General features: G+C 39.2%; 2 protein-coding genes across 4 annotated transcripts in view; both read right to left on the bottom strand.

Annotated features, from left to right (window-relative positions):
• rassf7a (Ras association domain family member 7a) overlaps positions 1-10,486 on the bottom strand; it is a 30,305-nt gene extending 19,819 nt beyond the window's left edge. Inside the window, exon 1 of one of the 3 annotated variants that reach the window (XM_059546128.1) lies at positions 10,359-10,486. The gene's annotated coding sequence lies outside the window, so the exon portion shown is untranslated. Of the gene's footprint in view, positions 1-1,177; positions 1,344-6,186; positions 6,322-10,358 lie in introns of those variants that run through there. The other 2 variants (XM_059546129.1, XM_059546130.1) reach the window with 2 other exon arrangements.
• LOC132133362 (uncharacterized) lies at positions 6,337-14,935 on the bottom strand. Its single transcript, XM_059546149.1, has 3 exons — positions 14,181-14,935; positions 12,485-12,617; positions 6,337-6,482 (listed from the first exon to the last, which is right to left on the bottom strand). The coding sequence occupies exons 1-3, from the start codon at positions 14,568-14,570 to the stop codon at positions 6,337-6,339; spliced, it is 669 nt and encodes a 222-aa protein (XP_059402132.1). The 5' UTR covers positions 14,571-14,935.
• Positions 14,936-15,470: the final 535 nt, after the last annotated feature.

Genomic DNA, 15,470 nt, shown 5'->3' with positions numbered 1-15,470 from the left:
CCCTGATCATCTTAACAAGTGCTGAACTGTCACTTTAACCAGAGCCGAGCTGAGCGCTTCACCAGATGACCTGCTGCCTGTGACTTGACGTCACCAGATTTGCTTTGATTCGTCATGAATAAACATCACGTGACCCATATTCCACAAGTGCTGCATTTGCAGTATTCGCCTGGAGTCATAAATGCTTGGGAAGGTTTTATGTTTGGAATAAGATAATGATATCACAGGACTCCTAATGATGTATTAAACAGATTTGGTGGCCGTGCTGGACTTTCAAGCATGCAGTCTGGTCATTAGCAGGCCGACAGTGGTTAAACACAGACTGACAGAAGAATCTGGTTTGATTAAAAGCAAACAGGAGTTAGTGAGAAGCGGCCTGTTAGAGAAGGATGATTAATGTAGATCTAAACACATGGACACATAATCAAATCCAAGCTCCATGCTAACATCCATTAGCCATCACATTTCAGGCCACATCTCATTTTTCACTTTTAACTAATGTTATTAAAGAATTTCTTGAAGACTTTTTTTTTTAAGAAAAACTTTAGGTTACATATTACATCTTCAAATAATCAAAACTACAGCACGGTGGGACTAAATGGAGATTTGAGTAAGAGAAAAGCCCAAACTCATGGAGTTTCAGAAGAAATCACAACAATGTCTCAAACTGTGCTCCAATTATAAAGATAGCAGAGGTTGCAATTTAAAGCCTCACTGTAAACGCATACATTTCTTATCAAACCCTTCTAAAATCTTATTTCCTTTTATGGCTCCTTTACATGCTGGCTTTTTATTTCCCCAAAGAAGTTCACAAATCAATGTTTTCTCTAGACCAAAATTAGATTCAATGGAAAGCAAAGTAGTTTTGCTCAAGTGTTCTGCTCAGATTATTCTTGAGGGAAAATTACTCCGTCATGTATGATTCTCATCTACTATGCTCAGATTTACCAAGCTACCAACATCTGCGATTAAAACATCTCATCAACTCATATGGGTTTCATATTTATTTCATATCTCGGATTTTGAAATATAACAATGGCCTCTCTTGCGTCTCCTGAACTGTTAAAGAGCAGCCTCTGAGCAGCAGTTTTCCTCTCGATGTGAAATGACTGACCCTGACAGACTGATCTGAAGCCACAGGTTGATTTACAGCTGCGACTGAACACAGCTCTCTTACCTCATTAAACACACAGCTCCTCCTGGCTTTCACACAGAAGCAGAAATCTCCTGTAGCTCCTCAGAGACGCACACAGCTCTTCAGTGAGCATGAGACAGATGTGCAGATCTTGTAGCGCAGTGTGTGTGAGAGAGAGTGTGTGTGTGTTCTGCTCTTGAACGCTCTGGCATCTGACAGCACTTCCCACTCGCAGCTACATCTCTCTCTCTCTCTCTCTCACTCAAATCTGCTGACTTGGCAAAGCTCCGCCCACATCTCCAGGTAGAAGGAGTGTCTTGTTTTGTTTTCTTCAGTTTCGGTCCCTCACTATGGACGCCCATCCATATGTAGATGAGCATAGAGTACAGTACTTAGAGCAGTTTTAGACCGGTTTTCTGCTAAACTAATTATAATTGCCAACTTTGCTAAGATAAACCTAATTCTAGCAGGGTAAAAAAAAAAAAAATCAATGCAAATAAATGCATTACACATTTTTGAAAATAAAGAAAACCTACTAAATAAATACATATAATCTCAAATGAGTCTCAGCATGTTCTCAAATTGTGCTCAGATTTTCCAAGACACTGGTTTGCAAATATATATGTTTGTTTACATTTAGTCATTTCTTTCTACATATATGGAAAATGAATTAAAGAAATAAAGATCGGGACAAATATATAATCTTTTTTATGTTTGTATTTACATATTTGATTATTCATAAAATTAAAGGCAGTTCAAATACTAGCATGATATATAAAGTTCCACATAATATATCATTGTTATACATTGTGGTAATGAGAATGTGGGAAATGTGATTTATTGTAAAAAATAATAATAATCACCATGTAAATAAATAAATGGACATCATTTTATTCAAGCACAATACAATGTAATCCTATTGCATGTCTTTTGAATTTGGGAAATGTGGCCTATATAGACGTTTGTGAAATTCAACCGTACATACACAGAAGCAACAGCTACTGGAAACGTAAGCATCTGGTGTCTACAACACAGTCAGGATGAACATATATTCTTGTCCACGCGACACACACAAACATGTACACACGACAAAACCAGCAGTCAATTATTAATGCATCCTCTTACTTCAAAACCATCAGCTTTTGCACCAGTGCTTCATAACAACAGCAGCGGCCCATGATCGACACGGTCAGGTCACTGTAATCTAGTGAGGTGTGAATCAGGACAACATCAAGGGATTAAGGTGATTATAAACCTTGCTTTTGTCTGTTTTACGTCCCATTGACACTGGCATTCCTGAGGGAAACTCCCTAAACCTGTAATCTCAGCCCTTCCCCCGCGGGACCTCAGACCCCCCACACTCTCTACAGCCGTCCCGGGGCGAGTTTACATTCCCTCAGTATCAGGTTACAATCCTCTTTCAAAATGTGTGGATTTAACTTAAAACAAAATATTTTTTGTGTGTGTGTATAAATGCTGGGCATCAGCGATCCTGGAGTTTATATATTGCCACCTACTGGTGTGGATGTAGCGTCGCACTGGGGGGTGCTTCCCAAATAACAACATAACACATTAACTAGCACAGAACAATGCATTGTAGCTAACTAATCATGAAATCACATTAGTTTGAACTGCTGTTAATGACGTCAAGCAGATGGTGGAGCACTAATGAATCAGTTCAAGATCAGTTCTTTTATAAGAGTAGAATTTCTCAATAGAGGTTACTGAACTCCAGCTCACTCATGTTCATTGTTGTTTTCAGCTCATGTGGGATTTTTCCATAATGTAGAGAGCATCAACTCTGCAACTCAGGTTGGGAAGAGCAAGTAAACAGTTGGGCAGAAAATCTATCGATTTAAGAAATAAAGCTCAGACTGGGGGATTCAGACTCTTGAAATCTGGCAACCGTAACAAGCTCGTGGAGGGCTGTTAGTCTACTAACACAAGATCATGCAGATGCCAAATTAAAATAAAACTTGTCAGGTTAAATAACCAGCAGGTTATTGTTATGCTTAATGAATCGAGAGAAGCAGAAATCATGATCCTGATTATAAATCCCAATTCATTGTGCAGCTCTATCTGACTAAATAATGATATTAGTGTCTTTTAGAGTTGCTTTACAGAAGAATTCAAACTTTCTCCTTAGTTGAGTTTTCATAACCGATTATTTCCCAGTTTATCTGTGAAGCCGCTTTGAAACAATCTGGTGAGTTTATCATTTTAAATATATTTGCAAAGAGTAATATTTGTTCTTTTTAAGCAAAAATAAGTGCACCTTTAAAGATAAAACAACAACAGCAACAACTTCAAAGTCATCTACTTTTATAGACATCAGAAAGCATGACCTACTTTGTGAGGAAACAAGTGAACCATGAAAGAATTGGCCTGAATATGAACATGACTGCTTCCTTACCTTTCTATCTCGTCACTGTATTTCTACTGGCAAACAAAGCCGCTCGGTGCATTGTAAAATAATAAATGCTCCAATAAAGAAAGGACACCCAGCAGTTAAACTTGTTTTAACATTAAACGTGAACAGATGCCATCCATTCGTTTCCTCCAAACAGATTTCCTCATGTTTTCAAAGCGCAGGTGCACTTTAAAGAATCCGGAGACACTGGAGTCATGGCCGTGGACAGGTGCTCAAAACAGAGCAATGCCAAAGATGCAGACTTCATTAACAACCCACAACACTGACTCAGCATTACACACCAGCACTTCACTACGATTAAGTGGATCATCGAAACACTCAAACTCCCTTCACAATTCACAGAAGAAATCACTGAACAACATGATGGTGAGATGTTCATGTTCCTTTAAGTCCACATCTAGTGACCTCGGATGACTGTTTTCGTCAAGGCTATGAAGCTTTCTTGTTACAGATAACCAGCAAAATGCTTCTTCAAGAGGGAAGTGAAACATTTTTTGCTTGATGAAACAATTTAACCTCGCTCCAAGTTGTTCCAGAGTTGACCAAGTTGACCTTACAAGTTGTTAAAAAAAAAAAGTTTTTTTATTTATTTTTTGTTGAGCACAAAAGATTTTCAAACAGTTGATGGTAGCCATGGATTTCCACAGTATTTCCCCCCCATGGAAGTCAGTGGGGACCAGCAACTGTTTGGTATCTGACTGATTTAGTTTTTAACATCAAACTACTGAAAGCAAGTTAAGTCAAGTTGGTGGTGTTGTTTTTTGGTTGTTGTCTTTTTGCATTATCACATTTTACAATGCAAAACCTTTGTGTCAAAAGAGCACACATGATGCTTTAAAAACTGCATTCTATGTAGGTAGTTCACTAGGTGAGTAGATGAGTAGCTTTGGGGTCAAGTGCAGGATGAAGTGAAAGCCGGAACAATACAAGGTAGCGCTGCTTGATTGTTGTTTATAGGCGGCGTGGTTAAATATAGCCCGACTCTGTCATTACGGTCACCACATGATGACAGAGCTCTTTGTCGTTCGCTGGGATTTGTGTGCAGTGCAACTTACACTCCTCATTCTGTAGTTAAACTCCCATAACTCAAAGCACAGCCCCAAATCACAGTGTCAACAATGAAAGCTTTCTCCTCAGGCTCAGGACAATTCAGAACGGCTTGAGTTCCAGGTCTATTTTAAACGCAGTCCTGAAGCATCTGAGATTTTAAAGAAACATTCATCGTTCAATAGAAGATAAGCTTGCACTAAAAACACCCAGGTCTATAATAGCCAGTTAGTTGGTTAGCAGGGGGTCAATCCTGGTCAAGCTGCTCTGTTTGTTGGTTTTAGAGAGCCTTTGGGCATTTGTCATGTTGGGAGACCAGCTGCTCTCCAGAGAAACCAGATAAACACCAGCTTGGCCAAACCGGGAGACCAACTAAACCAGTAAATCCCCAACCATAAGTAAAAGCAATGACGATAGTGATGCCTGCCTTGCCAAACACTACTAACTGTGCACCTGGAGATCTGTGGGACTGTGAGCATTTCAAGATCTCATCTCCAGAGAGAGGTGGAAAAGTCAGAGGGGTGGTTTTGGGTGGGACGGTTGTTTTTCTTTCCGTCAGAAAGGCTTTCAAAAGCTCAGGAAGAGGGGTAAGAACAAAATCACCTGTCATGTGCCTGAGGGTCATGGGGCACGAGAAACAAAAGCCATGTGAACTCATCCTTCAAAGGCCCCCGGCACTGCCGACTGACAGACATCCAAACACAGAGAACAAAGACGCTTTCAAAACATTTCACTTCCATCCTTCATCACCATCAAAGAGCTTCAGACAGCGCAGCAAACGCACAGAAAGAGATTCTTCTTCCATTTCACAGGAATTAGTCTTGTTGATCCATTTGAGCCTGATAACCAAATGTCACTACAGTTTCAGAACATATCCAACAGATGTTACTGAATCTGAGCCAGCAGATCTTCAGTATGAATGAGGCTTTGTTTGGCTTCAGGAGACGATGATAATAAAGCCGGTTTGTGTAAATGACAGTACATGGGTGGATTCCAGACAGGGAATCATTCCCGAGGGCAACAGGTAAAGACGAATTTCAGGATTGTTGAAGCAACAAGTTACGACACACTGTCATTCAACAAGCATTACATCTTCAGCAGTGTACAAAAGAGCTAATGTACTGTACATTGGGCCCAGAAACTGACAGTTGAATCACATATACATACATATTATATATACATATATATAAGTAAATACACACATACATTTTCTTCAAGCTATGATATTATAAAGGCATCTTAGTAGCCAAAAACCTTTTTTTTGGTTTTTGTCTTTGTCTTTGCTGAATTTATTTTCAGATGGTTTGATATTCTTTATGTAATGCATTTTGGAGGCAACAATTGAACCTGCACTAAAAAAGGGAAGAAAAAAAAAAAGTGTTTCCTGCACATTTCTTAAATTCACCTATTCTCCCTGAATCACATTACCGTGGCATCACAAAGAACAGCTAAAAATCCAGCTTATTTTTTCAAACTGTCTTGCAAATCTAACATTTTTACACCCTACAAGTTTGCATGAACTCCAAGACTTTAAAAAAAGAAGCCCTTTATGCCAATAAAACAGGTTACTTACCTATAACGCTGTCTTTAGAAAGCGCAAGACTGGTCTGAGCGCGAGAGACCGTCGCAGGCACCTGATCCTGTACGTGAGAGTCCGTGTGAAACGTTAGGAGATGATCTGAAGTGGAGCCGCCATTCCGTTACCTGGGAAACCGATGCTCTTTCAAAGCGGCCGACCAATGGCGAGGAGCCTCGATTGTGCTGGGACAGAAGTCACATGACCAGGGTTTGAGCAGCACACAAAAACTGAAGAGTGCAGGGGGCTGGGGTGGGCAGGAGTTGTCGGGGTGTTTGGGGGAGGAATGGACGCTTGGAAGAGTCACAAAAGAAATCAAACGGCAAGCGATCCCACCGTGGTGAGGCACCAACTTTAGGCTTGTTTGGGGGCCGTTCGTTCAGCCAAAACGAGTCCAGTGACCTTTAACCATCCCTGAGAATCTGAAAAAACACATTCCTTTTCTATTGAATGCTGTTACTTTCAAAACCAGACTCTAGGAAAAGGGTTAAAAATGCACTTTGGGATCGGATCATAAAACTGTACCAACATTCCCTCCAAATATTAAACCGACCTTGCTTCGAATGAGTTCGTGATTTTCATCAGGTTCATCATCTTTTAAGTGCCCTACAAACACTGCACTGACTCTGATGTAATCATGAAGCAATAAGACGCTCCTTGCAACTGAACAACAGTTCATCTGGGAGCTAAATTGTCAGTTTGATCCATTGAAATGGTCTATTTTTTTCTTGATTGATCTGTCTGTGACTGGAATACTAATGACTCGGACACAAAACATGCAACCTTGAAGATTTCAAGAAGAACTGGACAGAAAGATTCAGACTGGCAATACTGATTTAAACCATGGAGATTAACAAGAAGCAAAAGCAAAGGGCGAAGCTCTATTACAATTAAATAAGTCAATTACTAGTTCACTTAAGCTGAAATATTCTCTGATTATTCACCAAATCTCACTTCGTTTCAAACCTGTATGCCTTTCTTAAGTGGAAAAAAACTAAAGAAGACAGTTCGAAAAATTAAAACGTTTGGAAAGGGATAGTTTCCCCAAAATATAAAATTTCTGTCATCATTTGCCGACCCTCACCCTTGAAGATATTTTTTAATTTGCACTCACAACTTTCATGCATTAAAAAGTACAAAAAGACAAAATCCACATGAATTGTAAAGATTAATCCAAATCTTCTGAAGAGACATGATTGCTCTATAATGAACAGCTGAAAGTATCATACGGGCATTTATCACAATAATTCCTGTCGGTGGTTTTTTTCAACCCCTAGTTCATTTGTTGGACCACATGACCGTAATTTGAAAAACTAAACAACAACAAAGCGGCTTCACTGCTTATTTTCCTAAATTATTATATATTCTAAATTACTTAGGGGTCTTTCACACAGAACACATTCTGGCATAAAAAAATGCAGGACACCAAAATTATTATTTTTTTTTTTAAAAAGCACGATCTTTTAACCTGAGCACCGCAAATGCAACAGTCCAAGACGTCCATCTAATAGGGTTTACACCGAGAAACAATTGTAAAAGCAGCACCGTGGAATGCAAAAACCCCTTAAAGGCCGTTCACACAGAATGTGTTTTTGTGGTTAAAAAGCAAGATGTGGAGCAAATACACTGCTAAATAATATGTGAAACGTGTGTGCAATGGTCAAAGAAAACTTGTTACGCGGTGGAACAAAAAAGTGAGTTTTTTTGCACATGAAACATCCTTTTAATGAAACATCTTTCCTTCATTATTATATCATTCATCACTCTGCCATTTTTAATTTATACTCCCAAAAAATATCAAAATATATTTGTAGAGGAGGTTATAAGTATGCTTTCCATGGAAGAAAAGTCACCTAGGTTTGGAATGACATAAGGGTAAATTATGAAAGAATTGTTCTTTTTGGGTGAATTATTCCTTTAATGTTGTTGTTGTTGTTTTTTTAAATAGTAGAAATACCAAAGACTCCCTTATATGAAGCTCTGTAACTGATTTGATAAGGACAGAATACCACTTCAAATTGTTTTGCAACGCTTGTTATTTCTTCTGAACTGTCCTTTTTCGAAAAGGAGAACATATAAATCAAAGCAGTAATCAAAGATTGCATTTAAGGAATCTTAATGAGGAAATTCCCAACATATTTCTCTCATGGGAAAGGTAAAGCGGAAGCATAACTCATGCGTGTGTATGTGATGTGAAGCTGGTGCCTGTGAAGAAGTATGCGCTGTCTCCAGCTGGTACAGAAGCGCTTTTTGTTCTCGATCCATCCTGCAGCTGGACAGATGAGTCACTGTGAAGAGCTTTGGCAGGAGGGAGAGACCGACACGATTTGATTCCCACCAAAGCCTAAAACTAGCCCCATGTCATCCAGAAAGAACACAGTAAATCAAGGAAATCATCATGGAAATCGCGAAACACTATGCTATGAATGGAATTGTGAAGAAATATTGCAAAATTACTTAAATGGAATAGTATGCCAAAAAATAAAATATGACTCACTTTCAGGACATGATGTAGTTGAGTTTGTTTCTTCATCAGATTTAGAGAAATGCAGCATTGCATCACTGTCTCAGCTATGTATCCTCTGCAGTGAATGGTTACCGTCACGCAGCTTTTCACTTCACAAGATGTTAACTGATGGACTGGAGTGGTGAGGATTGCTTGTGGATTATTGTGATGTTTTTATCAGCTGTTCAGACTCTCATTCTGACGGCACCCATTCACTGTAGAGCATCCACTGGTGAGACAGTGATGCAATGCTACATTTCTCCAAATGTGCTCTGATTAATAAAAAAAAAACTACTCTATATCTTGGATGACTGAGGATGTGTACATTTTCAGTACATTAAAATTTTTGGGTCAATTATTTCCTTAAAGATGCACTCATTGTACTGTCAAATTTGCCTAATTTCGGCAAAATTTCTAGGGCAAAAAAGGTAGTATAGCAATGTATGAAGCCCAGCTCACACAGAAGTCACTTGTTGTCTGTCACGGCTAAATCGCATGCCTAAATGAACCCATTGCAAAATCTTCATGGGCAAATGTTTTGCCATCACTCAAAATTCCTTATTCCTTAAAATTCCTTAAATACTGGTTTTGTCTGCAAAGATTCACCAAACAACGGTAAATATGACCACACCTTAAGGCTAAGTTTGGCATAGCACATTGATTGTAGTATTTCTGCAGTATATATGTGCACAAACTGTGTGAATTTCCTGTATACTCCTGTGCTAACTGGGGATTAGTCTCAAATGAAAAGTTTCCAATTGACAACAGTCAAAACACCCTATTAGTTGAATTTGCCACCCATCATAAGCTTAGTCTGCAACCACATATATCTAATTACACAAGTGTTAAAGAGATTAAAGTATTGGCTGGTGACCAACACAAGGGTGACCTCACTTATGTTCACTAAAACATCTTTTTCTGGACACGGCTGGAGAATTCATCTTACGTGAGTGTACATCATTTCAAACATATCGGTCAAAATTACTAATGCGTCAGTCTTTCAAAGATGTCATTTCTGCATCAATCACTTGCCACATATGCAAATAATGACTGCGCATCTGAAATGACACAAAACATCAAATCTCCAGCATGGCACTGTTATCATTAGCACACATGAGCTCAATGACAGTGATGATCATCTGTGAGCACATAACAGACATATGAACTCAGTTATTCTAGTTAACGTACCTTTCTTGCTCACCTCAGCAACTGGATACAAGCCACTACACTTAGTCTGCTGTATAAAACTAAAATGCATTAAGAGGATGGTTTAGTTCAGATCAATCTATGAACATACGGGTTTAGTTAACTAAACAATTAATACATACATACATACTACTACTACTACTACTACTACTACTACTACTACTACTACTACTACTACTAATAGTAATTGCCACTGCATTATAACAAAATATCAAAGCAAACAAATACCGCAGCTTTTCTCAGAACTGGATCTGCACTTTTCTGAGCCATTTCTTTTGTGTATTTTTTTTACCCAACTGATGTCAAGTAGAATTTAGGGGCTTGTATGAAGTGGATATTCAGTTTCCTGGCAAGTGTTCACACTAAGCGTCCGAAGAAGCGTTTAGCTGTAGATTTGTAAGACGTACAAACATAAACCATATATTATACCAAATTAAGAATGAGCATTCACACTTACCGCTAACGCACTTCATTTCTTCGCACTTTTTTGCATGCAATTTCGTCCGTATATGTACTCTAAACAAGCCACACGCAACCAGCATACGCTGAGAATGAACGAGACGCCCGAGTGACGTCGACGCCAGTTGACCAATCAAAGACTTAGCTTGCGCGTGCGTCGCGTCGATAGTTCATCTTAAAGGGGTCATATGACGTTGCTAAAAAAATAGAACAATATTTTGTGTATTTGGTGTAATGCAATGTGTTTATGCAGTTTAAGGTAAAAAAAAATATATATATATATATATTCCACATAATGTACATTATCGTTGCTCCTCTATGCCCCGCCTTCCTGAAATGTGTCGATTTTTACAAAGCTCATCATTCTGAACAGCGAGGTGTGCTCTGATTGGCCAGCTATCCAGTGCGTTGTGATTTACCGAGTACCTCAAGCGTGTGACGGAAATGTTACGCCCCTCACCATACTGTGATGCTGTGTCCAGGACTAGACAAAACCAATAAAACCCACAAAACATTTGTTGCATCCAGTGGGGACATAATTACTGATTTTATTACCTTTTGCATGTTGTGTTGCGTGTCGCACTGCGTAAAGATAAAACCATGTCTGCATTTGTGTTGTTTAAACTGTGGGAAAGTCAAGGTGTGCAAATTAAGAAACATTATCTGTTCCCAAGCTAAATGTGTCAATAATTATAACAAATCGTTTTTTTGTTTTTTTTTTCTGTTTGGTGAAAATTTAAAATATAGAAGTTTAATTAATTAATTTTCTATAACTGCTGATTATTAAGGTGAAATGTTAACCTGTTATCAATAAATAAAAATTACAACGACATATAATGTATTTTTCAACTCATTGGATATTTTATACCTTTTATAGTTTTTATTGTAGTAAAAACTATAAAAATGAAGGATAATACTGCTGTGACATGTATATGATCATTTTAATATTAGAACATAACTGTGGCATCTCTTGCTGATCCCAATCTTTTGAAACCCTTTGGAAACTGTTTAAAAGATTCTGTGGTTAAAGATTAAGATGTTTAATTTACATTAGTGCACATTATTCAGCAAGCGCTTTAATTTTTAATCTGTACACTTCTGTGGTAAAAACACAGACAATGCGCATCATGCACATTAAAAAATAATGAGTTGGGTCAACAACAATGACAACAACAAAAAATTAACTACATTGAGGACTTGATAGTTTTATTTTTATTACTCAAAAACATCATTTGATTTGTGGCTTTGGAACAAATTAATAATGTGTTTTTCAGTTATAATAAACAGCTAAAATAGCGCATGCTAAATGTAACATATTTTGAATGTAAATTAAATAAACAAATAAGTATGTAGTATTTACCTTATGTAGCCACCACCAATCAAACCCTGTGCTCTGATCTTCAGCACAAAATATCAATATTTTTCAGCATATAAGATTATGTTCTAAACATTACTGTCATATGCTCAAAATATTATCACGAAAAAATCTCCCTTCAGCAGCACTGGGCCTATTGTAAATCAGATGTAAGAGGTCTCTGTCGCCATCAAGCAGCAGAAACCAAAAAACCTGAAGCTGAACAAATGAAGGATCCTGGTCAAAGTTCAACATCCTTTCAAGAGAGAAGCTCTAAGAGCAGCTCTAAATCAAGCAGCTTTGAACAGACAAACACAAAAGAGGAGATTTTACAAATGTCCCTGTGGTATTTTGTGCATACAGTTTGCTGATTGAACAAACAGATAAGAGGAAAGTTTATTTTATAGTGTAATCTATAAAAAATATAATAATAAATACATATTTAGAGACATATTGGCTTAAAGTGTTAATATATGTGCTGTCTAAATCAATCAATCAATCAATAATACAAAGTTTATATATTTTTTTATTATGCATACAATCATATTAAATATGCACAAACACAATATATTCAAATAATACATAATTACAAATATTTCATTAAAGTCTAAAGATATATTGCTTCTGTCATGAGGGGGGGTTATGAATTGAAAAGATATGATACTCATCCCAGATTAACTTAATTATTGAAATATATATGTTTAGAAAACTTTAGCTTTAGTGTTTCAGTTTTTAAATATGTCTTAGTAAAAGAGAGAGAGAGAAGGGACTAACCATCATCAGGGTGAGCTGGGACCTGGGCTTTGGGGCTTGATGGTTCCCCAGTTTGAGCTTCAGCTGCACCTTTTCGATTTCCACACCCAGCTTTTTTTTTGGAGGCGGCTCACAAACTTCGACGTTGTCCTGTTGAAGGAACAGACATAATCATGTAAAGCTGGGCAGGTTTGAGGAATACTTCTTATTAGGGGTGTAACGGTTCACAAAATTCACGGTTCGGTTCGATACAATACACTGGTGTCACGGTTCGGTTTGGTACGGTTCGGTACGTTTTAGATACAGCAAAAAGAAAAAGTTGGCAGATAAATTTCCTTGTTTTTTAAAAAAAAATTTATTTATTAAAACTAACAAAGTATTTTTTTTTTTTTTTTTTTTACATTGAACAATGATTGGAGCTATTCTTTACCCATCTTCTATGGTGTTTTCTTAGCAGCATACTGTATAAAACAAAAACAGCTCCTTATAAAAAAAAATGAAAATGTTATATTAGTTATGAACAAATACAAAGATGTAACTTTTTATATGGAACTCTATAACTCTTTATATTGAGTGTGTTTTTACTCAATTGGTTCTCAATAGGGCTTATGTTTTTTGGAACAAAGCAGGAATTACGGTCTGTCTGAAATGGGCTCGTGAAGGAATATTGTAACGGGGCTCAATTACATTAAGCATGTTCTTAAAACCTACGTTTTCCACTACAGAGTAAGGTGCTCGCTCACTCAGTACGCGCTGAAGGCTCGTTGCAAAATGGCTAATGCGTTTAACAGACCAGAAATAGAAGATCCTCCAATAACCAACAGGTCTGGTGTTTGGGTGCACTTTGGATTCCCTGTAAGCTATAATGGTGATGATAGAAGGAATTGTAAATAGTAAGGTCTTATATCCGCGGCTATAACGTAAATGTAGCCTATCGCTGTGGTTTCGTCTTTTGCCCTGTTTGAATCCGTTGGAAATGTCTGTCTAAATGCTGCGGGGATAGTTTGTTGCATTTATGTTTCTCCTTTTTTCCGTCTTTTTTCCAGATAGTGACACACTAAGGTGATGTCGGCGTAGATGAGTTGACATGTTTCAAGTATTCCCGCTGGTGTTTTTTTTTTTTTTTGTATTCCCGCTGGTGTAACCCTAGATGCGACATATCGTTGTTGTTTTTTTATCCACCGCTCTCTTGCCATCACCATTATAGCTTACAGGGAATCCAAAGTGCACCCAAACACCAGACCTGTTGGTTATTGGAGAATCTTCTATTTCTGGTCTGTTAAACGCATTGGCCATTTTGCAACGAGCCTTCAGCGCGTACTGAGTGAGCGAGCGCCTGACTGAGTAGCCTAACATAAACATATAAGTTGGTGTTTTTTTCTTCTTCGGGGGTGTCAGGGGCGTTGCCTGTTACGTCGTTTGGGTTATTGGGCTACCTTGTTGAACGCATATCATTATATTTTACAATTTTTTTTATTTTCCAATTATAATTAATTAGTCCAACGAACCGTTCGGTCTACAATGAGTACCGCGTACCGAACCGAAAGCCTCGTACCGAACGGTTCAATATGAATACGCGTATCGTTACACCCCTACTTCTTAAATATAACTATCTATCTTTTTATCATTTTGAAATATAATGTAATACAATTTCAGATAGACAATTTGAATAAATCTGAAAATAAGTAAAAACGAGAGATGGAAGGGACTTACTGATGCTTTCTGCTGCCTCCGCTGTCTCTGCTGCTGTCTCCACTGCTCCCTGCGCTTCTTCCTCTGCTGCTCAGTCATTCTGGGATTTGATCCCTGTTGTGGGGAACTTTTGGTCACAAGTGCTCCCTGTAGGGTCCCAGAATGCACAGGAACCACGCTTGAGGACATGGGTAGTACCTGGGTGGCAGAGACACGAATGCTCTGATGCTCAGCAAGCCTCCCTTTTCTTGTCTTCGTGGTTCTGGAGGTAACTGTCGCTCCTTTCGGAGGCTCAGCGGGCACTGCCTCTGCCGGTGGAGACCTGGCAAACACTCCTGCTCCCTGTGGGGTCCCAACATACACAGGGCTCCTGTCAGGTAAAGGTGCTTCCTGTGGGGACTTTGAAGCCATGGGATCACCCTGTACAGGACAGGCTTGAGGCTTCTGCTGCAGAAACTCCTTCCTCAGACGCTCAGGTATCTTGAGCTTTTGCCTCTGGGGTCTTGTTGGGTCCAGGTGCTCCCTTCTCAGAAGAGGCACAAGATGAAACCTGCAGCAGCTCCTGCCTCAGCGACTGAGGGGGTTTAAGTCTTTGTCTCTCTGGGGTCTTTTAAGGCACAGGTGCTCCTTGAACAGAAGATGCTCGAGCCGACAGCTGCAGCAGCTCCTGTCTCAGCGGCTCAGGTATCTTCAGCCTTTGCTTCTCTTGGGTCTTGTTGGGCTTCTGCTGCAGCAGCACCTGCCTCAGCGACTGAGGGATTTTAAGGTTTTGCCTCCCTGGGCTCTTGTTGGTTACAGGTGCTCCTTGAACAGAAGAGGCTCGAGCCGACAGCTGCAGCAGCTCCTGTCTCAGCGGCTCTGGTATCTTTCGTTTTTTTTTTTTCTTGGATCTTGTTGGGCTTCTGCTGCAGCAGCTCCTGTCTCAGCGGCTCAGGTATCTTTGGTTTTGGCACCTCTGGGGCAGGCATAGCTTCTCTCTGTAGAGACTTTGTGCACATGGGTGTGTTTTGAGGAGACACTGTGGGCACTGGTGCTCTCTGTGGGGACCTAGCAGGCACAGGTGATTCCAGTTCAGAAGCAGCCTTTAGCAGATGTTGCCTCAGATTCTCGGGGATCTTGAGCTTTCCTCTTCGTTGAGAGCCAGTGCTCACAGGTGGTCTTTGAGGGGACCCAGCAGGCTCAGGTGCTACCTGAGGCTTCATCTCGTTCCACTTCCTTTGCTGTTGCCTCCCCTGCTTAGTGGTCTTCAGTATTTCATTAGTGAACCCAGATCCAGCAAACACAGGTGCTCCCTGAGGCTTCTTCTGCCTC

The sequence above is a fragment of the Carassius carassius genome, chromosome 50, assembly GCF_963082965.1.
Source record: "Carassius carassius chromosome 50, fCarCar2.1, whole genome shotgun sequence".
NCBI classification, from domain to species: domain Eukaryota; kingdom Metazoa; phylum Chordata; class Actinopteri; order Cypriniformes; family Cyprinidae; genus Carassius; species Carassius carassius.
This window is presented reverse-complemented; position numbering and strand designations above follow the sequence as displayed.

What these genes read in the sequence shown, in the direction of transcription:
- LOC132133362 (XM_059546149.1), bottom strand. Translation starts at nt 14,570, where the DNA reads ATGGCTTCAAAGTCCCCACAGGAAGCACCTTTACCTGACAGGAGCCCT. An exon ending in GGAGGCAGCAGAAAGCATCA is followed by an intron (nt 12,618 to 14,180) that starts GTAAGTCCCTTC and finishes TTCCTTCAACAG; the next exon opens with GACAACGTCGAAGTTTGTGA. An exon ending in GCTCACCCTGATGATGGTTA is followed by an intron (nt 6,483 to 12,484) that starts GTCCCTTCTCTC and finishes GACTCTTCCAAG; the next exon opens with CGTCCATTCCTCCCCCAAAC.